This window comes from Phocoena sinus, chromosome 11 (assembly GCF_008692025.1).
Source record: "Phocoena sinus isolate mPhoSin1 chromosome 11, mPhoSin1.pri, whole genome shotgun sequence".
NCBI lineage: Eukaryota > Metazoa > Chordata > Mammalia > Artiodactyla > Phocoenidae > Phocoena > Phocoena sinus.
In genome coordinates this window covers 32,166,587-32,194,493 of record NC_045773.1, presented here as the reverse complement: position 1 = coordinate 32,194,493, position 27,907 = coordinate 32,166,587, and the positions used below count along the sequence as shown (strand labels likewise).

Here is a 27,907-nt window from a genome sequence, read left to right as displayed (position 1 = left end):
TTGGACCACTTCTGATTCTGTTCCTGTCCTGTAGACAGAAAGGACAGGGTATGCTGGGGGTAGGGGTAGAAAACAAATATTTATTAAGGACTCACTATGCCTAAGACAGTGAAGATATAATTTATGTCTCCCTCCTCATCCACCTCCTTAGCTTATTGCCTGTAGTCTCTTATTCAACTAAACCGAAATTAAAAATGTTTTCTAACTAAAGCCTGCAAGGGGAAGCTGGTCTTTGCTACCCCTAGAGTTTGCATTTCTAAAACAAAGTGAATAAAACCAGTGGTGAGGTCCCAGAAATGTTGGCAATTTTAAGAACCCTAAACAGCTGTAAAAATGGACTCTGCTTTCTAATACCATGGTAAAAAGTAGGGCTTCTTGTGCTATCCATAGAGGATTATTTTTCCCCACTAACAGAAAAGAGGAATTCACTTACTGCAGTATCTAATGAGATTCTTCCAATGGAGTCCTTTTAGATCCATCTGCTTAACCTCTAAACCAGATTTACTCTCAACATTTGGATTGAGGAGGAAACCAATTCACTGTAACTTGCTACTCAAGGTTCGTTCTTCTCCTTATACATTATGTTGAGAAATGGTACAGCCCATTGATTAGGAGTAAAGGATGATTCAATCAGACGTATGAATCCCAGTGCTGCTGACTTCTTCTCTGTGCCCTCGGCAAAGCTACCCAATTTTGGGCCTCAGAATCTCAAAAATGAGACCCCAAAGTTGATGTACACCAAGAATTTAACTTACAGAGCATTGGGCGCACAGGAGATGAGAGAACTTCTGTCGGAAGAATGAACAGGCACCTTCTTCTTTCTGAATGACAGGAAATTTGTGGCTCCCAAATTTCAGTGTCCATCAACTTCTTTTCAAATTTCTGCAAAGAAAGTCCATTGTTCTAAGAGTCAAATGTCTCCTTGAGGTAAGTATCCCTGTCCCTGCTCCAGACGCCATGGAGACAACAGGCACCTGCCCAATGGAGGGGGAGGTAAAGGGTCAAGGGCAGCAGGTTCACTTTCTCTATTAAAGTACAAGACAGACCAGCCACCCTGGCCTCCTCACCCTGCATAATCTCTCTCCTTCTCAGAAGGAGAGCCCACAGAAAATTGTGCTAGGAATCCCAGCTATTCAGGAAATAGGAAACATGATCTAGAAAAATGAGCCACCACAATCTTAAAACATTTTATTTGATTCAGAAATTCCACAGTACAAAAACATTTTACAAATGTCAGCTGTGGTCTACTATTTACAGAGTTATGTACAAATCAAATAAGATGATAACATTTTCAATGTAAAAATATAGCATACTGCTACAGTCTGCCAGTCAGTGCTCACTACTCCACCAAACCTCACAAAATAGAAACTTAAAGATGAAACAAAGACAATGGCAATAACCACTGTTCCACAGGCTTTCCCCCCAGAACATAGTAGCAGGGAGCTTCTGCAGTGAAAAACAAAACAAAACAAACCAACAGTGAAAACAGAAGTTACCTACTCTCTAAATGAATACATTTGGTTTTTACAAAAGTTTTTGCTCTCTCCAAACTCACTACATTTTTTTCTTAAGACAGAAAAAAGACGCTTGTTAAAAATAACATACGATTACACATTAGCATCATCCAACTGTAACTTTTCGTCTAATGACTGGAGCAGCCAACTTTGTCTATGTCACATACAAACAGAAGATAGCTTCTTTGAATCTTCTCAACTGAAATTGTCTTTGATAAATCATCACATATGCAGTCATAATGGTTTGCTTTTGTCAGACTTCTGCTTGTGCAAACCACAGTGCTTTGTCAGTTCAGAGCTATGGCTCCAGCCCTTTAGAAATGGAAAAGCTCTTTGAGGAGTCTGTGGTCCTCACTGAATTTTGGAGAGGAGCTGAAGAGCAGGAGGGAAGACAACTGACCAAAATTCCCAAGAGGTCCTCACTCAACCTCTTAGCAAATTAGCCCTTAGCAACTGCTATTTCACCTGTGGCTAAACTGAAGTCTGCACCAGTTAATAATACTGTGAGTCGTGAATTAAAAGTAATGCCTACAGATACATAAAAATAGAATCCAAAAGTGGAAGTGAGGGGTGGTTGCCACTCAGAAGGTAAGAGCTGGTCTTGAAGAGTATCTTGAAGAAGCTCAGGAATGACATCAGACACATCAGGAATAAGCACCAAGTGTTTAAACACAAGAGGGGAAAAAAACCCATATATGATAGAAGACTATTGCCAAAAAAAAAAAATTGTGGTAATCAACTCACAAAATGAATTCAGGTGATATACCATTTTTTAAAAGTGCCTTTGTATTTTTAAGTAGTAAGAGAAGCAGGGTACATAAGAATGTCTCTGTTAATCCCCTTCCTGAGCTTGGCCTTCACAAGGCACCAATGTGAATAAGGCACCACCTTCTATTTGGGCAACTAAACTGAGTGTGAAGCTGAGAAACAAAAGAGCAGTGAAAATTATTAAGCCCTTGGAAAACAAGAGCTGTGAGGAATGAGTAGGGGTGGGATTATTTATCACTGAAATAAAAACACCAGAGTGATGACTTCACTGTGGTTTTCAAATACACGGAAGGTGACCAGCTGTTCTTTTCCCACTACATGCTGAACAAAGAAAGGCTGGTTTGAATTTCTATAAGGAAGATGTACAAAGAACTATCTGATCAGCAGGGTAGGTTACAGACTCTCCTTCACTGAAAATCCAGAATCCCATCCACAGCCACATGTCTGAAATAATTCATGCACAGCCTGTCTGACACCAGGGGGGTACATGCCAGATAATTCAAACTTTCTCTCACCCACAAAGCTCTGAAATCGGAATCAAAGCTATTGGCTTACAATCAGACTTCCTTTTATTTTCACCCTGACCCTGGAAACGAGGTGATATAGTAAGGATGACCCAACACCCATAAGGACTCCTAACTGATATCTCCGTATACAGTTGCACACCTCCAAAACAGATCAATTCACAGATCATTTAAAACAGAAGACAAAGCATACCTGGCTCTAGTGGACACTCAGGATTCCTTGCCCTACCTTCACAATGCCTGCTTTCCTTATTAGGTCTTGGCTTAAGCTCAGAATTACACATCATCTATAAGTGATTAAGCCAAGAGCTAAAACTATAAATAAGGTCCTTCAGGTTGTGGAGTTTAAGTGAAATTGCTCCAAGTGTCATATTTTTTAAATTGGGAGAACACAAATCTGATTTTGAAATAGACAACTGGCTTGTCTTTTTCTTAAGACATCATGAAGTGTGAAGAAGCAATCAAAAGATTTCAAATATATTCACAATCATATCAAATTTCTTTAGGGGAGCAATGGGTAAAAAAAGCAATCTAGCTCCCAGCTGCATTCAGTAAGAGCATTTTCTGGTGGCACCAGACATCTGTAATTACCATGGATGCCTTTCTTTTCCAATCTTATAAGTAGGGAGGGCAAACTGAGAGCTACTGGGCCAAATCAGGTCCACCCATCTGTCCCGTTGGGCCTGAATTAGATTTAAAATTTTGTTTTTAATTTAGTTGTCAATACGAAAAAAAGAATCAGAATCTTTCATGTAAACGTCCGGATTCTCAGGTTCTCTTGAAAAACGGGACAATCAGGAAACACTGCATGGTCACAACTGACTGGACTGGCTGCTCCCTGTAGGTGGGACAGAGGGTGTCCATTTGCCACAGTCCCCACTATGCCCTACTGTCTCTCTGACACCGAGAGAGCATGTCACTGCCATTTATCATCACCCCTTATTTATCATTACATTTGCTATAGTGGGGCCCCCTGAAGGAACAGCATCTGTTAAATAAGCGCAGCACTCTTTACCAACAATATAAAAAGAAGAGGCTAATAATCTTCTCATTGGCATTGTCCACCTCCCTCCAATAAAGACCCAAAGAGCCAAATTAGTGTTGAGGTGGTTGGGGACTGCAGGGTTTTCTCTTTAGGGAGGAAAGTGTGACATTTCTTCTCCGGGAATAAAATAGCCTTTTCCTTCCTTTGTCTCTTTTAAAGGAAAAGACACTCAACTCTGAAAAAAGGAAAAGTTCTGAAAATCACATAACCCCGCAACTTTGGGGGGACAGTTTTCCTGTTTATTTGTGCTTAAATGAGGTAACCTGAGACTAGGGTTTTCTTTTTAAATGACGCTAGTAGCTATAAAGTAGCACGACTAAACTTTGACAAACGTACATGAACTTAAATTACTATATATTGATTCCAACGATGTCATCATTGCCTAGGACATTTTTTGAACTTCTGATCTGGGACTGTCCTCAGTTATTAATAATATGTCAACCAAAAACTCTGTCTGATGACTTATTGCCCCATCTCATTTTGGACTCAAAATACTATTACCTGGCTGGGTCACCCGCCTAAGTACCTGGGCCTGGACCTGAATGACTTCTCATTCTCTCCGGAGATCGATATGCCTCAAAGGCCCAGGGCTCAGCCCTCTAGAGGACTCCTGCCCCAGTATGACTGGGCTGAGCCCATCCAGGTAGTCCCTGTTGCTTGTAGCTGACCTGAGAGAAGAAGACACCTTTTCCTGGGCTTTCACCTCCCTGGTCACTCTCTTAGCAAAGCTGACTGTGTCAAATGCTAATGCGTCAGATGCGTCAGATGTGTAGGGCATTGGTGAGTTAAGATAAACAACTAGCTCCCTAACTTCAACTACCTGCACTGGTCTCCTGTACAGAGGACACCATCAGAGCCACAGAGCCTTTTACTCTCAGGATGAAGGCCTTTCGCTGAGATCATCCCTATATTCTAGTTCTTGTTCCCCCAATGTCTAAAAGCCTGTGACTTGGCAGAACCTTTATCTGAATTCTGTCCTATCATTTTCACTGTCCACTCCATTTGTGAGTCAAAAATGCAGCTCTGCTTAAAATAAATGTTTTATTCCCGGCATGAGATGGGAGGGTTAAAAAAAAAAAAGTGAAACGAATATGGCAAAACCAGGAAGTTGAACTTCTCAACTATTCAGAGTTGGGCATTCATACTGTCGTTTCAATACTTGGTAAAATAGAGTTTGATTCTGCTGAACATCACAATCATTCGTATTTCAAAATAAGTACCCAAACCCTAAATCCAAACTAAAGCATCACCTCATTTTTGGACTACCACAATTTTCCCTTCTATTTTCATAATAAGTGAGCTTATTTAGCAAGCTCGCTGCCCACCCTCATGGAGCCCAGTTGATGTTTCCTCTCCAGTCCTTCACACTGTCCCTGGGGCCACTTTCTCAGAGATGCCTCCTTTCATGTGCAAAGCTGAGTATCTATCCTAAGGCAGCACCTAATGGTTCCTTTGGGGCATGCACCATTTCTTGGCTTCAATAAGAAATCACTGTGAAAATGTTCCAAAGTGAATTTTCGTACATTAATAGGACTGACCAATCTCCTTCACAGAACATATGCCAACAATAGAATGGCAGGACAGTCACGTGTGGGCAGGAGCTCTGTGCTCATCTCAGATTCCACGGTGACAACATGGAACATCTCTTCTCCAACAAGATGCCTGGTTTTATGGGGGAGACAGTTCTGCAGCCCACTTGACTCTCCCTCAGAGCAGCTGCAGGAAACTTGATGCCAGAGAACAGACAAGCACGTTCTTCTCCCAAGAAGCTGCCAGCTGCCTTTACAGAGCAGGGAGTGTGGCATTTGCATCAAAGATAAACACAAACCTCTTCTTTCCATCAGGGGGGCAAACCCCTTCCCCACCTGCTGGGCATGAGCCTGGAAGGAAAAGTCCTGCCCTCCCTACTTCCCACCCGGCCTTGGGATGTTTCTCAGTGTCCCCGCTTAACACTGGTCCTATTTGGTGAAGCAGTGAAAACCAGGGTCCCTGGTAGGGATGCTGAGAAAACAGGGTGCCAAAATCCAGCAGCATCTATGAAAAAGGTGGAAAAAGACACTCACTCCCGCTCAAGGTCACGAGGAGGAGGAGGGAACAAGTATTTTCCCTTTGGAAACAAAAATTCTGTACAGAAGTCATTCATAAAAACAGAACATTTACTTCTCCTTTTTAAAGCAAATTCTTTCCTCTTAAGTTCTCAGTACCTATTTTTGGCAGAATGGAGCACAAGAGATATCTTTCATTGGGTAAGTACAACAAAAACAAAGTGAAACCTGATTCACAGGCTGGGCTGCGGGGGTGGGGGGGGGGCGTACTTTAAGATTCAAGAATTTAATGATTTCAGGTCCCATGTCTTCCAAAGATGATACTCAAAGAGCACACTCATCTTTGTAACAATCCCTTCTTTTTCACCTTCTTAAAAAGAGGTTTGGGGCTTCCCTGGTGGCAGAGTGGTTGAGAGTCCGCCTGCCGATGCAGGGGACACGGGTTCGTGCCCCGGTCTGGGAAGATCCCACATGCCGCGGAGCGGCTGGGCCCGTGAGCTATGGCCGCTGAGCCTGTGCGTCCAGAGCCTGTGCTCCACAACGGGAGAGGCCACAACAGTGAGAGGTCCACATACCACAAAAAAAAAAAAAAAAAAAAAAAAGGAAAAAAAAAAAGAGGTTTGTCATTAGTCAAAACAGGTTCAGCAGATTAAGTGACTACCACCTCCACCTACTGCCGTATGTCAGTGGATTCTGATCCCTAACATTCCGGACACAGCTTTAGACCAGAGGCCAACCAAAGCAAAAATTACAACTTCCAGTAATACAGCCCAGTTGGGTATCAGTCTCTTAAAAATAAACTTCCAGGCACCAACATCTGAGATTCAGCACAGTAAATATAACCACGGGAAACCTCGCAGGGAGATCTGGCCCCTCCCTGATGCCTATTCAGATCAAGATGTGGCCCTGGTGCCTTCTGCACATTGACCAACCCATCTCAGAAAGAATGGTCTACATGGTCAGCCTGGCCCTGCGGCTCCTTCCTCAGCCAGATATGCCACCTGCTAATACATAAAAACTCATTTTTATGAAAGGTGATTGAATATTCAGTCACCTTCTTGACCTTTGACTCAGAGCTTTTTTAACACCCACGGCATTGTAAATGGTACCATAAATTCCACGTCAAAAATGGAAAAGAACATCATCTGTAACAACATGGATTCCAGAGAGACTGGCACTTGATTTCCATGGCTGTAGTGGCATCAAAAGTGCTTTTTCCACAAAGTATTTCAAATCAAAGTAGCCAGTAGTGAATAGGCAAAGTTTGCACAGATAAATTAAGTCTGAACAATCAGTATGGGTATTTTCCTGTTTCTCTTTACATGTTTCCTCCCTACCTCTCAGAACTGGCTCTAATTCAGTCTGACCCAACATGGCAAGCTGCTGTCAGACATAATGGACATGCCTTTCAGAGCTCCACATGGTTTCAGAAAACTGGAGACTGCCAATATACCTGGTAGAGAAGAGAGGCAAGGACAGCAAGTACTGGCCAGGATTTCATTCTGAATATCCTTGTAAGAGACCTCAGCTCCAAGTGGGCCACACACCCAGAGAGACGAGCTGGGGAACCAGAGAGAGGCGGCAGCTAAAGTGGCAATGCTTAGACCCTTCGTTTTGTTACAAAGGAGCGACCGTGTGGAGTTCACCAGTGTAGCTGCAGCAACCAGGTTCTGCTTTGCATGCCCCAGAGGCGAGGAGCTTGGAAGGAAGGGCGGGAGGGTCCTCCTCACCTAAGAAAAGAAGAGAGGGCAGAACCACACGTCATTGCACTTCAGTGGGCTGGACACTCAGGCCAGAACGAAGCTGGATCTGGGTTTGAACCACTCACTCTGTACAAGTGAGGCAGGCATCCCTGTCAGCTCAAGACTGCGCATTCTCCTCCTGCTAACAGGTTCTAGTTCCCTTAGCTGAGGATCCAGGGTTTGCATGCATGACTCCAACTAGTCATAGGCACAGTGAGAGTAGCTCCAGACAGCATCCTGCAAGGGTTCCCTGGGGAAGCAGGCCCTCCTACCTGGAGCCTGAGCTGAGCTAGAATGGAGAGAATACTGTGCCCTGTGAACTCCAGGTTCAATACATGTGGCTTTAAAGACTTGGGAAGGTGGGCGGTGGTGAACATCACAAGTCCCAACAAAGATACAGGTCCACAGACCCTCATCTGACACCCTTGGGGACCAATGTGTTTGGTTTGGTTTGGTTTTACAGTATTTTTTTTAAGTCTTTATTGAATTTGTTACAATATTGCTTCGGTTTTATGTTTTGGTTTTCTTGGCCACGAGGCATGTGGGATCTTAGCTCCCTGACGAGAGATCTAACCAGCACCCCCTGCATTGGAAGGTGAAGTCTTAACCACTAGACCACCAGGGAAGTCCCGGGCCCAGTGTGTTTCGGCATTCAGATGTTTTCACAGTTTAGAAAGGCGACATAATGAACATACTGTATATTACATAAGATGGTACCAGGCAGCTCACCATAATTTATCAACAGTATTTCTGCAGCTCACACATGTGAACATTCCCATTACCTGGGATCAGTAGAGACTATGCACGGAGTTTTGTTACTTCCCATCGGGCTGCCGAATAAATTTGCACCGAAATTAGAAAAAAGTTTTCCTGGATTTTGGACTCATGGGGCAAGGCCGTGGCCCGCATCAGGAACCCGACCCACCGACCCTCCGGGCTCCGCGCGCCTTACCCAGGCCTGATGAGGACGACATGCTCTCCGTCAGCGAAGACGTCTCCGTCTGGTCCGTGGAGAGCCCTTCCATCAGGGGCAGGGACAATTCGGACGAAGGCACGGACGAGTCGTAGATGCCCGAGTCCCGTGGCATGTCCGAAGGGCCGGCAGCTTTCACCGCGTGCGGCAGGGGCCGCAGGACCGCGCTGGCGCCCGGAACGGGCCCAGCCTCCGCGTCTTCGTCTGGAGCGAACTGCGGGCCCTCAGAGTGCGGGTCGGCCGGCGCCCCGGAGCCAGCGGCCTCGGCCTTGAGACAGAAGTCGCTCTCCGGCCCTGGCTTGCACAGGACTTCGTTTAAAACCAAGCCTGAGTCAAACTTCTTCAGAACCGGTTCCCGGTAGCGGAGTGGGGGGAGATGGAAGGGAACAAACTGCTTCTCAAACCAGTCAGGCTCCTCGTCGATAAACTGGTGCATGTTGCAAATGGCGACGTATAGGGAGCGGCCCGATTTGCTCCGGAAGTAGTTCCTCCTGCTAATGCGTCCGGGGTGCAGCCCCGGCTCCTGGGGGCTGAGGTCCTGGGAATGCAGGTGGGAGCAGAGCTGGGGAAGGTGGTCCATGAGTTTGTACTTGGTGCTCAGGTCCAGGACACCGGGAACGTCTCCCTCGCAGGAATAATCGAAGTAGACGGCAATGAACTTGCTGAGCGCCGTGGATGAGCTCTGCTTGGCTTGGCGGAGCTTCTCAGCAATGGTAGACACCGCCACCAGGAAGAGCTCCCCTTTCCCCGAGCCTCGGGCACCTCCTTTGTGCTTGTAGTTCTTCTTGTCTACGAAGTATTTCATGCCTTTGGAACACACCACGATGATGAACTGGGACTCGTGGATCTTCTGGATGACCCATTCTCTCTGCCCTTCTCTGCAGAGGCTGAAGTCTTCCCACAAGTCCAGAGCGACCTGGAAAGTGAGCAGAGAACCTCACTCACCTATACAACTTAGAGAGTCGAGTGACAAGAATGGGAATGTTACAAGAAGGGCACATCATCTGCCCCAAATCATTACTAGCACTGCTATATGCAGGCTTCGGGTTGCCCAGTTCCAAGGAACAGCTAACATTCCATGGGCGACAGTCACACACAGGCCCTCTGTATCATGCTCTCATTTTAGCATAATGTGGGATCGTTACCACTCCCACCCTACAAGTGAAGAGACAGAAGCACAGAGCGTCTAGCAACCCACCAAAGTTACATATCACATGTGGGGCCTTCAACTGACTTAAAGTGTGATAGGCAGCATGGAATACAGAGGCAGTGGGGGTGGGTCTATCTGATGAGTGAGGCTGCCTGGATCAGGGCAGATCCTGGAGAGACAACTGGAAGGTGGTGATAGATGGGTGTGGGTGAGGGATCTCAAAGTGGGCTGGGTTCAGGTCTGGATGCCAGAGTCACCCGTCCAGGCTGACTCAATGACAGAGTGTGACTGACAAAGAGGACCTCCTTGGCCTCTCACACAGCCCTGGGGTCAGCCTGCTGTTTACCAGGTGATCAGTGCATGGAGAGGAAGATGATGAGCTGCCATAACATGGCCATTCTGGTTCACTCACTTGGAGTGACCGGCTCCACCACTTCTCAGCAGTCTACAGGGCCACATCCCTACGAGGCCCCTACGAGGCCTTTAACCCCAAGGGGAGGTCTCATAGGGAGTCTGGGGTGGGGCACTGACAAAGAAAAGAACACAAGGTATGCGTGGCCCCTCAGAGGGCTTCACCTTCTCAGACCATCTTCATCTGACTCTGCTGAAAATGTCTCGGCAATTATATCAGCCTCTTTCCTTCCGTAGTTCAGAAATTAACTCTCAGTGCCTATGCCTAAACATGGCAGCCACAGTCCCTTATGTGGAAGGGGGCTCTGAAATGACTTTGCCTTCCTCTTTTGCTCTAAAGTGTTACCAAGGGAAGAAAGCCCCCAACATCCCTCCAGTTGCTGAAAATAATACTGAATTGTCTTACATTTTCCTTAATTCTCACTAACATTACGCATTCTGAAAGCTAACTGGGAATATATACCAAGCACTTTAAAAATGTTCCTATCTGACCCAGCAATTCCATTTCCAGGTATCCACCACTGGAATGGGGCAAAATTGAAATAATGAGATGTTTAACAGTTTGAAAAAACTCAAATTTGGTGAATCATTAATATGGATCAAGAGTCTGTTTAAAACTGCTGTTTACAGAGAACTGCTAAGAGTGTAAAAAGTTACTGAGTGAAGAGACAGAAAAAAATAATTCTAATCCATCCAAAATGCAAAACTATATGTACGAGTTCATCTATGCAGAAAAAGACTGGAAGGAAATACAGCAGTTTTAACTGTGGTTCCTCTATTCTCCAGGTTAAGATTACCATCCATTTTGAAATTTGTCATCCTTTTCTAGTTTCCAAATTTTCTATTACACTCATAACTGGAAGGCTTCCCCCCGGCCCCCGAGGCTAGTCACTTACAAAGTAGAGCAGAAGGGTTGTCAGTATCTGAAGACTGTGTGCCATCTGCGGGTCCGCACCAGTTTTTCAGTACACAGGCTGATCTGCCAACGTCTAGACCTTCATATATTAGGAAACCCGGCCAGCCTTGTAAACATGCTTAACTGACACTAGGGGACAGCCTCACCATGTGGAGAGAGTCTAAGAAACCCACCAGTCCTCAGTTTCAAAGCACAAATAACTTCCAATTACACAATTATTGTACAATTCTTGCATTTGTAAGAAACAGTGTGCCTTCCATGAGAGCTTCAAACTTCACTCTAAAATGAACACTATGACATTATAGAAAAGCTACATATTAACAGCTTAACTCAAGAGAACAGGCAAGAAACCAGAGGAGACCATTTGAGTACTTAACATGTTATTGTTTTCCCTTATTAGCCAAGCTCCCCCACCAAAACTGTCTAAACTCGCCTCTTTACTTGTCATTCTCTCTTTGACCCTCCAGTGCTCTCCGGGATGTCCTGAGTGACCTCCTCCCACCGGCCCCATTGCACGCTCCCAGGGCAGCTGCCATTTCCTCCACCATCCTGTCCCCCATTCCCCTGAGGTCTTTTTAATGCTTAAAACACTTCCTGCCAGGTGGGTGCCACTCAAGGCTTTTGAGCAGGAGTATGTCAGGGTTAGAACTAAGTGTCAACAAACATTTAGTGCTGGTGATGGGTAGGCCAGGCTGAAAGAAGAGTGCAAGGCTGACCCTAGTTTGGAAGCTAGGCATTTAAAAAGACTTTAGATTCCTCACCTCACAGCCACAGAAGTCCTGGAGGAAGTAGGCAAAACACTGGACGACGTTCATGTGATTCTGGCCATCTTTACTGGAATAGCAGAGGAAGACCTTGGGCCGTGGCCGGAGCCTCTCCCTGGGAAGTGCCGTGATGTACGTGGAGGACTCAGAACTCTCTTCATCTAAATGTGAATATATATTTTCTAAAGTGGAAAAGAAGATAGGGTTGGCGCCCACGAGCAAAGCTCTGTCCTGTTCCCTACGACTCGGGACCTAATGCTGTCTTCAAGAAACAACAGTCTCCATGTCACCTAGAGCACCCCCAGCTCCCTAATTCCACCAGCCCCTTGGGTCACCTCTGGGAATAGGACAGCTAGTTTCTGCAGTGGAGCCAAAAATGGACAAAATTTGTTCTTCACCTGAAACTGACCTCAGACAAGCCCAGAGCACTGCAGCACCACCCCACCCTCTTGCAACTGAGTGCACCTACTAGATCACTAAGCATCAGCAGAGGTGACCTTCTTTAAAACAAAAAAACTTTCATTGAAGGGTTTTTTTTTTGGTACAAATTACAAAAGTAAAGTCCGTAAATCTTAAGAGTACATCTCAATAACTTTTATCTAAGAATACACCTGTGTAACCGCCACTCAGATTAAGATATATTTCTAAGTTCCCCAGAAGCTGCTCTCCCGACGTCAGACTTTTATTAAGTGATAAAGCCCTACCTCTTCCCTTACTCACACCTTTAGTCTTCCTTTATGCTCTTGAATTTACCATCCTGAGTTTGAGAAGAGAAGTATGCCTGTCCTTTTAGTGGCTCCTGAGGTTAAAAGTCAAATTTTTTAATTCTGGGAACTATAGCAGCCAGGGAACTCACTCCAGGAGCTGTGTGGCTTCCCAGCCACCTGCCTGGAGGGACCAAGTGCTCCCGGTCTCCCTCTGTTGGCCCTAGACCTGCCAATATGGGAAGAACACACCACACAAAGATATACCTTGCTGCTTCTTGCGGCACATCACCGTGAACAGCGTCGCAAATGCCGATATGACAACCAGCGGCACAGTGATGGCAACAGCTCTGATGGGCCCAGCCCATTGGGAATACACTGGGAAATTTCAAAGGGAAGGCTTTTAGACTTAAGCAGTATAACAGGTTCAAAGAGAAACAATTTTTTTTCATTTTTAAACATAAGCCACATAACAGGTTCTAAGACTCCTTGACCACTTTTCTCTAGTACCGATTTGGTGATTATAAAAGTATTCATTTTAAAAGACTGTAGAAGACAACAGTAGTTAGAGTCTGCTGAGACAATAAATACCTTTGAGTGAGAATTTGCCTAGGGAAATCTCCCCTCCCACCACTTTTCTTCTGAGGACAATTGACTATTTATTTGGTCCCAGCAACACACACAACACCCTGGCTTTGATCTTCTGGGCATCAACATTAGGGTAGAAGGAAAGTCAGATTTGATGGAACATCATTTAAGAGTGAGGAGCTCAAGGGTTTTCTTTTTGTAAACCATGAAGTACAGAAAGTATCGAATACCTTGGTCCACTCTGTAGTCCAGAGGCAGCATTTCCAACAAACAAACAAAATCTTACCTGGTTTTAAGGCATAATGCATCACTTTTCTTGTCATATTAGTGTCATCCACCAGCTGCAAAACAGAGGATGCTGTATTACTTTTTTTAAGTGATAGCATCTCAACAGATTTTTTCATGCTTCCATCTGTGGGCAGTGGGGCGAGGGAGAGGAGAGCTGCTGCGGCCTGTGATCATTTTCAAGCTGAGATTAGATATTAATAGTCAGATTCATCTCTATATAAACCAACCAATACTAATATATATAGGATGGATAAACAACAAGGTCCTACTATATAGCACAGGAAACTACATTCAATATCCTGTGATAAACCGTAATGAAAAAGAATATGAAAAAGAATATAGGGACTTCCCTGGTGGTCCAGTGGTTAAGACTCCATCTTCCAAGGCAGGGGATGACGGTTCAATCCCTGGTCGGGGAACTAAGATCCCACATGCCGCGGGGCAACTAAGCCCACAACTACTGAGCCTGCACACCTCAACTAGAGAGCCCGCGTGCCGCAACTACAGGGCCCACGCGCGTTGGAGCCTGCGCTCTGGAGCCCATGAGAGACGCTCACATGCCACAATGAAAGATCCCACGTGCCGCAACTAAGACCCAACTCAGCCAATAAGTAAGTAAGTAAATAAATAAATAAGTAAATAAGAATATATAGGGAATTCCCTGGCGGTCCAGTGTTTGGGGCTCCATGCTTCCACTGCAGGGGGCGTGGGTTCAATCCCTGGTCAGGGAACTAAGATCCCACACGCCATGCAGCATAGCCAAAAAAATATTTTTAATTAAAAAAAAAGAATATATATAACTGAGTCACTTTGCTGTACAACAAAAATTAACACAATATTGTAAATCAACTATACTTCAATAAAATTTAAAAAGAATAAAAATAATAGGGCTTTCTTGAGTTGTACGTACCTCAATTATATAATCCCCAGGAGATACATTTTGAAGGAGGCAGCTGGTTGTCTCTGTATTTTGCTCCTGCAAAGAAACAAATAACACTTTAAAACTTTCTTCTTAGATAAAGGTCATTGGGACCCCTCTCTTCTGTCCTAGAACTGAAGGAGCCTTGCCACCAGTTTCAGTCATGTTTTCAGAAGATGTCAGTTGGAACAGAAAGCAACTGTGCTTATCTGCCAGGATATCTGAACTTCATTTTGATAAAAGGCCCAGGAGAGCCTGGGACCCCTGTCATATTCTATGCTTGGCTGGTGGTGCCCTGAGCAGCAATTTTTTATTTAAAGACAAAGAAACCAATTAGGATACATTTTACTTAATAAAAGGATGGGGAAAGAAACTACACTTCCATGTTTGTGCATATTTTATTTGCTATAATTTTAACTTGAGCTGAAGGTAAGTGACAGAGGTGAGAGCCAGCAGGAAAACAGAACTCGACACACAGGAGCACATCTACTTCTGCCACTATGACCAAAAACCTCTCTTGGTGCTCTCATGGGGTAATCTAGCAGTCTTGTGAACTTCCACGAAACATTTCACACACACACACACCCGCGACCACCTCTAGTTTAAGAACTTGGTTTACTGAATTTCTACTTCACCTTGGCCTCTGTGTAAAATCACTAGCCACTGACATGCTAGTGGCTTGGCTCCTAGATGTGTTTTTTTTTTCACTTACTAGCTGTGAAGCCTTCAGCAGTAGTCCAGGTGACCTCCCTGGGCCACAGGTTCCCCAGCTCTAAAGTGGGGATAACAGCAGCCTTTGTTCCATTGAGCTGTAAGGATTCAATGACCACAAAGCTTGGTAACTGGCACACAGTGAGCACCTGATTCATGCTTAAAATATGGAAGAACAGGGACTTCCCTGATGGTACAGCAGATAAGACTCCACGCTCCCAGTGCAGGGGGCCCGGGTTCGATCCCTAGTCAGGGAACTAGATCCTGCATGCTAAAACTAAGAGCTGGCACAGCCATATAAATAAATATTAAAAATTAAAATATAGAATAGACCACAACTACTTCATTGTTTCAGTTCCTTGGTAATACTTTATCTGCTACATCTCCACTGGGACAGCTACGGTAGAGATAACTAGGGGGTGAGGGATGGCTCAGGACGGCCCTGAGACGCACCCAGTGATAACATTCTGGAGTGTCCACCAACTGCTCAGAATCCACAAAGCCTAATGTTCACATTGAACCGTCCAAGTTCCAGGGCCCCAGGGGTCATTTTAAAACACAGAGTATTCCTTTATGCACACCTAGCAGCTCACCTGTTTACAGGTCTTTCGCTTGAAGGGTCCTTCATGCTTGAGCTTATAATGAATATAGAAGAAACGGAAGCCAAAGGCATGGGGTGCGTGGTCGAAGGACACCTGCATGTCTGAACCGTGCTGGGTGATGTTGAGGTTCCGAGGCTTCCAGACTGGGAGGAGGAAGGACCAGAGTTAGCACCCCGAGGCTGCCCCGACACCACTAGAGACGTGACAGACAAGGACAGCTATACTTACAGGGTTTACAGGCCAGGTTGTCCGGCTGCAATAGCAGGTCACAGGCTGTTAAGAAAGATGCATATTTTTAGTTTTAGCACAGTTTGACATTTTCCTCATCCAACAATTCAATACAATATAAATATATGGCACTGGGTATTGCTGGAAAGAATGTAAAATGCCTCAACTGCATCAACTCAACAATGATTTTCAGTATAGCCCAGTTGTATCTTATGAAAATTTGAATTGTGCAATATAAAAGTATTAATGCAGTTCACTTTATGTCACATAAATGGAAACAATATTAAAGTCAGCCAGATTTTAAAAGCTTCTTAAAGGCCACAGCCAAAGGCAGCGAGACCTATGTTCATGCTTCTGCCCCATGGGGGCTCTCTTTTAACTGTAGACAGAAATAATGCCAGCCCCTGCCCCACTGTAGACTGTTTAGGCACAAGAGAACTTTAGAGTGATGCTGATAATTTATCTTGAGGTTATTTTAACCTTAGCTAGCACTCTAACTTTTGATGGAATCTTTTTGATGGAATCTAAAAATGACATCCAGGCATCTATTAAGTAGTAGCAACAGTACTGAAAACCAGGCAGCAAAGGCAGTAGCTTTGAAATAGGATTTAAATGCGATAAAAACACAAGAGAGGCACTTTATGCCATGTTGCTAACCTAGGGAGAACCCTCTGGAAAATGATCTTACAATGCCAAGAAAATCAAAGGCAGCATCAAGGTCACAATGCACTGAAATGGTGATAAATGCACCACCTGCCTCACCCCAAAATAGACATTGATTCCAATGAGGAAAATTAAATCTTAAAGTAGGCGAGTTTTGATTTAAGCAAGCTTTCCATAAACACATTCTTTGAATCCTCTATCTGGTTGTTATGTGTAAGGCATCGAAAGATGCTGTAAAACGTTCATGGTCTCTGCCCTATGGAATCTTATTTTAATTAAGAAAATGAAATCAACTGTTATGAAATGACTTTGCTGCATAGAAAACAACCACAGTTTAAAAAAAAAGAAAAGGAAAGAAGGAAACAACCAGAGTAAGAATTCTACAAAGGGAAGCACGGATGTAGGCTGGCGTTGAGAACAAAAACATCACAGAGGGATGAGGACGGCAAGCAGGCCACATAGGAGGGGATGTCAGATTGGACAACCATCCAAGGCCTGGAAAGACGGACCAGGAAGGCAAGAGGGAAACACTGGGGCCCAGAATGCCTGGGCACCAAATTCATCAGCAATTCAGGTTGATGAAAGACACACCACACTGTGTGCAGAACAGATGGAAAGGGAGAGCCCGACAGAGAAGGGAATCCAGCATGGTTGGCTTGAGAGTGTGTACTCCAGAGTCAGGCTCCTTGGGGTTCAAATCCCAGCTCCCAACAGGCCCTTTAACCTCTCTATGTGTGATTCCACATCTAATAAGTGGGGATGGTAAGATTAAGTTCTTTGGAGGGTTGTTATGGAGGTAAACTGCATTAATATTTGGAAAATATTTAGAACAGAGCATTAATATTTGGAAAGCATTTATTTAACATAGATGTTAAATAAATAAACTTTCTAGAACGAGGTAACCTCAGGGATACTGCTTAATTTTCTTAATCTAATCCTGAAAATGACAGGCAATCACTCACAGAGGCCACCCTCCTGATGACAGGTACACGATAGAATCATTTCATGCTCTAACCCTTTACCTTGAAATCAACTTATATTTTGTATTCCGGTTTTTTTTTTAATCAAAGTATTTTAATACATGGCTGCCTTACAGCACCTTCAAAAAAATCAACCACCATGTCTACTCCAGAATAAGCCAGGAATGGGTGTCTCTGGTTAGATGCACACTGCCTGGGCCAAATCTTAATTCTAAAAGTTGCTTTTCTGAATGCTTTTTCTCTTCCCCATGCTAGTTTCTTACTAGTATTTCATGTGCTCTTGAACACATCTTGTCGAAAAGTCATTAAAAGCAGAAGAAATGTCTCCCCACAGGAAACAGGCAGGGAAGACCATACTCACTGCGGGTTCTGAAGAAGAAAGGGTGATAATTGCTTTCATTTTTAATGGAAGGAAAAGGGACAATCTTTACAAAGTAATCTGTTTCAAATTTCATATTCAGGAAAGGTTGAGATTCCACTCCCTAAAAGGGAACAAAAATACATGTGATGTCACAGAGAAATCACCCACCCTTCCAACCTACATGCGAGAGCTCCGGTCTGCCCTGACGGTCACGCAGACACAGTTCTAGGGCTGGGGGACGTGTTGCGGGGGGAAGGAGGAAGTCCAGAAAGTTTCCTTTCTGGACCAAGTTTAGGTTTGGACCCCTAACTGAAAAGGAAGATGGGCACCGCTGTCTGTTCTTTGGCAATGAAGCTGTGGCACAAAGCTGGTGGGGAGGAGCCTACATCCACTCCTGAGGGCTCAAAGCCACCTTCCAGGACGGCTGCTCCAGCCTGTAACCTGAGAGGTGTGTTTGTTTACCACCAAGAGGTGCTGGAGGGTTTCTGGGAGTGCAGAGCAGGATCGCCCACCTTGGCAGGTGGGGTGGACCCCACAGTCCCTTCTCCTCCAGTTTCACAGGCTTTCAATGGACCATTCAGCCCCCAGAACAATGGTGTATCTTCAGGAGCACATTCCCCACGTGTGACTTACAGCTCGTTTGAAGCTACTGTTGAGCTGCTTCGGGTCCTTTAGAATCAGTTGTTGGCACTGTCTTCCCTCTGACTTCAGCTCCTCCAGTATTACCCGAAATCCTTTTAGGAATTCGATGCCTAAGCAAAGCAGAATGCTTTTATTAAAAGTGGACCTAATTACTTCTGAACGCACTTTCCTTCCTCCAAGATTACCGTCCTCTCCACCTACACAACAGAGTTAAAGGAATTCTAACTCTAGCCGGAATATCTGAGTTTACAGAAAGGAAAAATAAATACCCTGCATTCCTCTGGTTACAGGCCAGGTGATTTGCTCTTTCCCACCATTACTAATTAATAAATCTCTCATCCAGCCAGCCAGTGCACAAACGCCCATTGCCTCTATAGGGTTCATATATTTAGACTCAAGTCACAATTGATCATAAAAGTCTGCAGTGGAATATATAATTTCTAGGTCATTAAACAAGGTGTATTCTGCTGATGATCATTCCCAATGCTGACCAGGGACTCCCCCCAAACCATGTTTCAAATACTTTCCGTTTTAGTCCCATATTTGCTTGCATGTTTCACTGAGCAACGGAGAAAATTCCCAACAAAGTGTGTGTCTGCACACAAGGGGTTCCTAGGCTTGAGATTAAATAGCTTAGGAGAATGCCTATGTGAGTTACAAAGCGGTTCTTGCTCTAATCATGCCTGAAAGGCCGACACCCAAGAGCTGCCCAGTGTGTGCTCTTCATACAGCCCTCAGAGGCCCCGAGACGCCCACAGCGCCGCTGAAAGGCACCGGCCCAGCCTCCCGCCACCTGAGCTTCCCCTGCTGCACGTCCAACTAGCTGCTTTCAAAAGGATTAAGCTCTGATGGCCACGAGAGCTGGTACTGGGGCTTCGTATCCCATGGAGACTGGAGTGGTCCAACTGCAGCTGGAGCTCCCCGAAGCCGGCCTCAATTGGTGAGATATCGATTTCGCATTCTTTCGGAACACTAGACAAGGAGACATTTTCAACCCTTCCCCTCCCAGGGCAAGAATAATTACACAGGATGCAATTAACCAGGTGGGAAAATTATCAATGGCAAAGGCCAGGGAAATCTTTTTCTCTTTCGAATAGGTTCTCCAATCCTGTAATTATTTAATGAAGAGCACATATTTTATGGTGGGAAAGGCAAAGGAGCTACAATTAGAGCTTCGCCATTTAGGGGGTCAGAGGACAGAGTGTGCAAGTATGGACCCTGCCATGCTGTATTATTTCAAGTACAAAGCTTCCTGCGGGGCTGAGTGCTGGCTGATCCATAGTCCGAGATTCACACATGCTGACAAGATCTAAGGTTTTTGACCAGCAACTATTTAGTAGCTCTCACAGGAACTTGTCTTTTGAGATCCCCCCTTCCCCCCAAAGATTTTTAAACAAATCCTTATTATTTATACTAAGATTTAATTCATTCAATGTCCCCAGAACTGTTTAACAAAAGCCAGGTGATTAATATGATTATAAGACTGTACATCTCACAATTACATAAAAACTCATCCGCTGGGGTGGGAGTGGATGATTCTAGTTCTTATCTTTAAAAGACCTGCAAGTATGGGAGTGGAAGTAGAGGCAGTAAATGTAAATCTTATATCATAGTAACCCCTGTATCACAATACTGTTAACATCTTGTAGTTATATAATGTTTAGCAATTTTATAAGGCAGTTTCCCATAAAGGAACTTACCTACTCCTCATCATTTAACTCATAAAATCCTCACAACCACAGGAGGAAGGTATTATTGTCCCCACTTCATAGATGAGGAAACCGAGGTATACAGACACTAAATGACTTGCCCAGGGTCACAGAGGGATCAAATGGCAGAGATGGGATCAAACCCAGAGTGCTCTTAACCCATATGCTTTTCTGTCTCCCAAGGAGTCTCCTTGTTAGAACCTCATAGAAACTGATAGAACCTGTCCAGCCATTCCCACCCACAAACCATCATGCAGAAAAAGCACATCTTTCTGCCTTCACTGTTCCACATCTCCGTTTTCCTCACATCTCTTACTTTCATTCTAAAGAGGGAGCCTGCAATGTGTCAGGCCAACCCCTTAACCGTTTAGCTTTATGTTGGAATGACTACTTCTCTCTTATCCACAGAGGATATTTTTCTTTTTAAATGTTAAGGTAATGTTCTTTTTGGAAAACCCATTGGGTTCAGATCCAGCAGTATTTACATGGATTAGTGAGTCAGGCCCACAGGTCTGATCCATCCTCCCTGTCTCTGTACTGAATCTGGTTCCTCTGAGATTTATCTCATTCAGATTAAGAAATTCATTTTACTTTTCCCTTCGTCAGATTTTTTTTTTTTTTTTTTTTTGCGATACGCGGGCCTCTCACTGCTGTGGGCTCTCCGCTTGTGGAGCACAGGCTCCGGACGTGCAGGCTCAGCGGCCATGGCTCACGGGCCCAGCCACTCCGCAGCATGTGGGATCCTCCTGGACCGGGGCATGAACCCGTGTCCCCTGCATCGGCAGGTGGACGCCTAACCACTGCACCACCAGGGAAGCCCCAGATTTTTTTTTTTTAATTCTAAGATTCGGTGGCAATGTCCAAGGAGCAGACCTGAGGACCAGGTTCTGATGATGATAAAAACAGCCACTGTTTTTTAAGAGCTCTCTTTAGAAATGTACCATGTGTCTCTAATTCTTTTTCTTTTTTCTTTCTTTTTTTTTTTACTCTTAACAGGTTTATTGAGGCATAGTTGGCATACAATTAACTTCATATTAGAGAACAATTTCATACACTTTGACATATATATATACCCATGAAACTGTCATCACAATCAAGATAATGAACTTATCTATCATCTCCCAAGTCTTCCTCATGCCTCTACAGAGTCCCTCCCACCCCTGTTTCCAGGCAATCACCAACCTGCTTTTTGCCACTAAAGCTTTGTTTGTATTTTATTGAATGTGTCATCACTCAGCATGCACTTTTTTGTCTCGCTGATTTCACTCAGAAAAATTACTTTGAAATTCATCCATGTTGTTAGGTATATCACTATTCCATTCCTTTTCATTGCTGGGTAGTGTTCCACTGTATGAATGTACCAGTTTGTGTATCGGTTCATGTGCTGATGGACATTCACGTTGTTTCCAGTTTTGGACAATTAAAAACAAAGCTGCTATGAACGTTTGTGTACAAGTCTTTGTATGGACATATGCTTTCCTTTCTCCTGGATAAATAGTAGTCAAATGGCTGGATCATGTGGTAATGCATGTTTAACTGTTTAGGAAAATACAAAAACGTTTTCCAAAGTGGTTGTGCCATTTTACATTTCCACCCTCAATATTTGTTTTTGTTTTGTTTTTTTAACTTTTATTGGATTATAGTTGATTTACAATGTTGTGTTAGTTTCTGCTGTAGAGCAAAGTGAATCAGTTATACATATATCCACTCTTTGTCTCTAAGTCTTACAACAAACCAAGAGGCAGTCATGTACACTTTACAGATGGGAAAGCTGGGGCTCAGCCAGATTTAAATGCTTCTTTTCAAAGGTAGATTCTGGGTTCAAACCCAGGCCCATTTGAACAAATGGGCCCTCCCCAGGTTCCATACTCAACCACTGCATCCTCTCCTGTGTGTCATCAATTCATTAAAGAGGACAAGCAGATGGAGCTCTAACCTGGATCTGGCCAGATAATGTGGGTTTGCTCTTTTCTGTTGATTTGTTTTAGTTTGCTTTTTTTTCAGCCCACACAATTTAAATAAAAATTCAATTCATTGCCAACATTTAAAAATTGTTGATTTCATGGTTTCTCATGAAAACTGGAGTTTTCCTGAAAACACACACAATGTGCCAATGCTGGGCCCACACATCTCCTTGTGGCCACAGAGATCACTGATGCTGGATACTGAAGCCATTATATCCTTGGATAGGTCACCTGTCCCCCCAACACCTGCTGAGACACATAGGCCAAGGCCTCAGTGCCATTTATCACTCTCACACTATTATTTTACAAACCCACATCTCTCTCAGTAACAGCCAAGGGAACAAAAGACAAGTCATAGGCACAACATGAAGCTGCATGCATGTGCAGCAAGTGTATACAACCAAGTAGCAAGTGTGTCTGTGCCGAGGCACACCTAAGCTATGCTCATGTCAAGACCCACCTGGCCCCGGAGGCCACCATGCTTGGGACCCCTGCACTGGGCACCAGTCACCATGGTGGACTCCATTTTGACCACTTACCGAGGGCTCCTGGGGACCAAAGAATGGTGACTGCCACTTGATCGTGGCAAGCATACTGACTGATGGTGATGTTCTGGGCATCGGCGATCACGTGCTTCCCCACTGGATTCAAGTAAGTGGTGCAGTCTAGAGAGTTGGGAGAATGAGAACAGTTATATATATATATTTTTTAACATCTTTATTGGGGTATAATTGCTTTACAATGGTGTGTTAGTTTCTGCTTTATAACAAAGTGAATCAGTTATACATATACATATGTTCCCATATCTCTTCCCTCTTGCGTCTCCCTCCCTCCCACCCTCCCTATCCCACCCCTCCAGGCGGTCACAAAGCACCGAGCTGATGCGGTTGCTTCCCACTAGCTATCTACCTTATGTTTGATAGTGTATGTATGTCCATGCCTCTCTCTCGCTTTGTCACAGCTCACCCTTCCCCCTCCCCATATTCTCAAGTCCATTCTCCAGTAGGTCTGTGTCTTTATTCCTGTCTTACCCTTAGGTTCTTCATGACATTTTTTTTCCTTAAATTCCATATATATGTGTTAGCATACGGTATGTGTCTTTCTCTTTCTGACTTACTTCACTCTGTATGACAGACTCTAGGTCTATCCACCTCATTACAAATAGCTCAATTTCGTTTCTTTTTATGGCTGAGTAATATTCCATTGTATATATGTGCCACATCTTCTTTATCCATTCATCCGATGATGGGCACTTAGGTTGTCTCCATCTCCGGGCTATCATAAATAGAGCTGCAACGAACATTTTGGTACATGACTCTTTTTGAATTATGGTTTTCTCAGGGTATATGCCCAGTAGTGGGATTGCTGGGTCATATGGTAGGAGAACAGTTATATTTAAGCATTTATTTATTCTCTCCATGTTCATCTTCTCAAATTATGCAGGGCATGTTCGGAGTTAGCCAAATCTATTCTGTCTAAAGACGTGTGCCTAGGGACTTCCCTGGTGGCGCAGTGGTTAAGAATCCGCCTGCCAATGCGGGGGACACGCGTTCGATCTCTGGTCCAGGAAGATCCCACAGGACACGGAGCACCTAAGCCCGTGCGCCACAACTACTGAGTCCACGTGCCACAACTACTGAAGCCCGCGTGCCTAAAGCCCTTGCTCCGCAACAAGAGAAGCCACCGCAAGGAGAAGCCTGTGCACCACATCAAAGAGCAGCCCCCGTTCGCCGCAGCTAGAGAAAGCCCGCGCACAGCAATGAAGACTCAACACAGCCAAAGATTAATTAATTAATTAATTTAAACTATATATATGCCTGAAATTATTTTTAAAAAAGACATGTGCCTTAAAGCCCACAGATGACATCAAAGGTTGGCTGTTTGGAAAACTTTAAAATGCTGCAGTGGGGTTTATTTATAACACCACCCCCTCCCCTTGAGTTAAATTCTGGGACAGTGGTAGGAGGATTATGTAAAGTCTGGAGTTTGTGTGTGTATCAGGCATTCACTTTTTACTACTATGACATTTTACCTAAATCAATAATAATTTACATCAGTTCAATCAGTTTTTAGCATTAAAGAGTGATCTGAAGCAAAACAATGGCTAAGTAATATGGGGTTTGTTCATTTTCAGAAGAAACCTCGAGGGCGAGGGCGAGGGGGGCGAGGGCGAGGGCGAGGGCAAGGTGACTGGGAAAAAGGAACTCATAGGAGGATGTGAATTCGTAGGGTAGTGATTCACAGCCAGACTGTTAAAGAATCCAATTAGGACCTGCCAAAGGGACTAACTGATTTCGTGATAAGCAAAAGCACCTTCAATGTTAACTAGTGTGTCAAAGGTAAAACCTTTGTTCCCAAACACCACCTCATCAAAGACACCCACAACACCCCCCAAATCCAAACAGTCCCAGGTAAAGACGAAAACCACCGATTCTTTGATTTTGTCTGAGGACATGACTCACTGCCACCTGCCAATGCAGCAGCTGTGCCACCTGGTATTGCTAAGTACACTTTCAAAGTCTAAAAAGGATCCTAAAAAGCTGCCAGAAGCTTCCAGCCAGACCCAGTGGGGGGACCTCCCAGGATGGCTGCAGGCTGTTCCAGCCACTTGTGCATGGAGAATCACAGACACTAACTTGTCATTCTTACGCTGCTTTATCTTGATTTCTTTTCAGTAATTAAACTTGAAAACTTTCTTTAGTATATGATGCAAAAGGCCTTCCATCGGATTCCAAAACTACTCATTACCCCTCTGAAGTCAGGGTGTTTTGGGGGTGAAGCATTCAGAGGCATTTTCTAAGAAGCCTAGTGAGTCTGCTGCATGCCTGTCCCCCTGCTCGCCGTAAACTATACCACACATTTCCCATTTTTATGACTAAAAATATTCACTAGATATTTGAAAATCACAACAGAATATTTAAAAAATGGAGAAGTCATCCATAACCTCCCACCACACAGAAGTAACTGCTAACATCTAACGGATATGCTTGCAAGCCTTTTGACATGCACACAATATCCCTTCTTTTTAAATTTCTTATTAGAGGACAACACACATGCGCTAAAATGCACCCGCCTCCTCTCTGAAACTCCACCCTTCACTCGGCTTTGTGTCCTGCTTTTCTGCCTAACTCCTACAGAAGGCATACTCCCTTCCCTAAACTCCATCTTCTTCAAAAACAGCCACCTCGACATTTCAGTATTTCTTCTTTTGAAAAGATGTTAATAATTAATAAAACCAAATTCTACTTCTGATGACAATTCACTCTCAAAGTGTTCAACATGTGTTCACTGGGTACAGAAGAGAACTTTAGAATAGGAAAAAAATGTTGAAACATCTGTTTTAATACCCACATTGAACAAACAAGGAAACTGCAGCTAGAGTGATCGGCTGGGTGGCTTGCAATGCCACCAGTGACCAGCCCAGAAAGCCACCTCAGATAGCTCACGCAGGGCTCTTGCTATTCTATCCCCAGCACAAAGCATATGACTAAAAAATAAGTTCTGAATCAGAACTATTCAGCCTGCAAAAATCCTAGCTGAGACCAGCTTCCCAGTATAAAAAAAGACAAGATCCCCCCATACGAGTAAAGTACAAACATTTTCATTTACTGAGGTCTATAATGAAAGAAACCTTTGACTCAAACAGCTTTAGGAAAAGATGCACGAACTAGAGTAAATCATGATTTTTTTCCCTTTGTTCATTCCTAATGCCAAAATCAGCACTCTCTGGGTTTCTGTAAATACAATTATACAAATATAAAGTCTACAAATTAAGACAACGTATTACAGCCTACTCAGGCATTACCCCACTCAGAGCATGACGAAGAAACGAGAAATGCAACGTGAAAGGAGGCAAGGGGATCTGTAAAAACTGATTTTGATGTAAAGGCAAGACATTTTCTTTCTTTGTAATGTTAAATGGCAAAGGAATAGAAAAGTAAGATATTTGTAGTTTAATACTTTTGTTGAAAACTTGGTGATTGGTTCTTAGCTATTTCAAACAAACTAGTAACCAGTCAACAGAGCAATAACAGGCACTTCCTTGTGGGAGAAAGAAATTATCTTTTTCAATGGAAAACAATGACTAAGTTTTTTGCACAGCCTGGATCCAATTATTAGCAACTCTAACGTTTTGGATTCCGAGTACAAAAAAATTATGCCCAAATGACATTTGGCCAATATGCAACCTAGCTTCAGATGTCTCAGGAGTCGAGTTGTGAATTAAATTCTAACTAAATGCTGAAGACTTACAAAGAAAATAATGACCAAGGGACAGGCATTGGCACGTGGGCCAAATATCTAGTCCCATGAAGAAAACAATAAGGTACTTTTAAGTTTTATAGGTAAGGATCCTCTTTCACAAAACCCCATATTAAATTAGAGATGCAAATACTTGTTTGCAGCTGACCGGAAAATTTTGAACTCTTGAATGTAATACAAGATCTACCAGGACCAAGAACATATATTAGAAATTAACTTTCTAACCTAAAGAAAGATCCCTTACACATGTCTTTACTTAGCTGAATTAAGTCTCATGGACTTGCAAGTCTTTCATTAGCATCATAGCATTTACCCAGAACATGTACACATCATGAACGTGAAATGTCTGAGTTTCCCATGTAAGTTCTCATCAGTTAACTTAAAGTACCCACGTCAGCAACTGCGGGCATGAACTTGACATCCATATTTGCATCTTAAAATTGTTAGATTGCATACATGACCTCAAAAACCCTGCTTTAGCAGTGATTATTCCAGAGGCCTCAGTGTGACCTATAGCCCTTACTCATAACTCTCCAAGAGATGAATCAAATGTCAAGTCACTAAATATGAATCAAGCTCCTTCTTGTCAACATTTTTACTTATAATTTATGGCTCATAAGGCTAAAATGCTCATAATTCTATATAATTACCTCCTAGGGCACAAAAGCAGATGCTAAGGCGGGCTCTACATGCTTAATCAGAAAAAGCACGCCCACCTGCCCTCAGAAAACAATTCATCCAGAAAAAGTCACACTTCCTTGAGAGAAAGGGCCAAAAAGGTACTTGGATTCTAATTCCAGTTGGAATGACTTCTAATATTAATAGATATCAATTACTGAGTGCACACGGAAGGCTAGCTCCTGAGATGAGCTGTTATAAACATTACCTCATTTAAGTGTCAAAATGACGCTGAGGAAGAAGTTAATCTTTATTTCACGTGACGAGAAAACTGAGGCTTGCCAAAGTGGAGTCACCTGCCATAGTTCACTACTGATAGGTGGGGAACAAGGTGAGAACCCAGGTCTAAGTCAAAGATGGCCAGCTGGAGACCCCTTTACCCTATCCACACTAACCACTACACGAGAACAACTATGACTACTCTTTCCTTCATGATCATTAGCCATAATATGATTTATTTCTACCCTAGCAGAAACTAACCGAGCCCCCTTTGACCTTACAGAAGGAGAATCAGAGCTCGTATCTGGCTTTAATGTAGAGTATGCAGCAGGCCCTTTCGCCCTATTCTTCCTAGCAGAATATGCTAATATTATCATAATAAATATGTTTACAACTATCCTATTTCTAGGAGCATTCCATGACCCTTACACACCAGAACTACACACAACAAACCTAATCGTCAAAACTCTACTATTAACAATATCCTTCCTATGAATCAGACCCCTGTGCCAATCTGAGACCGATTCACTCGGCCCACT

General features: G+C 43.8%; 1 protein-coding gene and 1 long non-coding RNA gene across 2 annotated transcripts in view; one reads left to right on the top strand and one right to left on the bottom strand.

Annotated features, from left to right (window-relative positions):
• Nucleotides 1-6,520: 6,520 nt before the first annotated feature.
• Nucleotides 6,521-27,907, bottom strand: part of IL17RD (interleukin 17 receptor D) — a 62,098-nt gene continuing 40,711 nt past the window's right edge. The window contains exons 3-13 of the mRNA XM_032647311.1: nt 22,751-22,876; nt 18,530-18,648; nt 17,897-18,017; nt 15,893-15,937; nt 15,656-15,807; nt 14,343-14,408; nt 13,431-13,485; nt 12,824-12,934; nt 11,850-12,034; nt 8,591-9,527; nt 6,521-7,626 (exon numbers count right to left, since the gene is read on the bottom strand). Of these exons, the coding sequence (XP_032503202.1) occupies nt 7,514-7,626; nt 8,591-9,527; nt 11,850-12,034; nt 12,824-12,934; nt 13,431-13,485; nt 14,343-14,408; nt 15,656-15,807; nt 15,893-15,937; nt 17,897-18,017; nt 18,530-18,648; nt 22,751-22,876 (2,030 nt within the window). The 3' untranslated portion in view covers nt 6,521-7,513. The remainder of the gene's footprint in view (nt 7,627-8,590; nt 9,528-11,849; nt 12,035-12,823; nt 12,935-13,430; nt 13,486-14,342; nt 14,409-15,655; nt 15,808-15,892; nt 15,938-17,896; nt 18,018-18,529; nt 18,649-22,750; nt 22,877-27,907) is intronic.
• LOC116761506 lies at nt 16,262-27,751 on the top strand. The gene is made up of 3 exons (XR_004352037.1): nt 16,262-16,273; nt 22,773-22,776; nt 27,520-27,751. It is a non-coding gene; the product is annotated as an uncharacterized LOC116761506 (long non-coding RNA).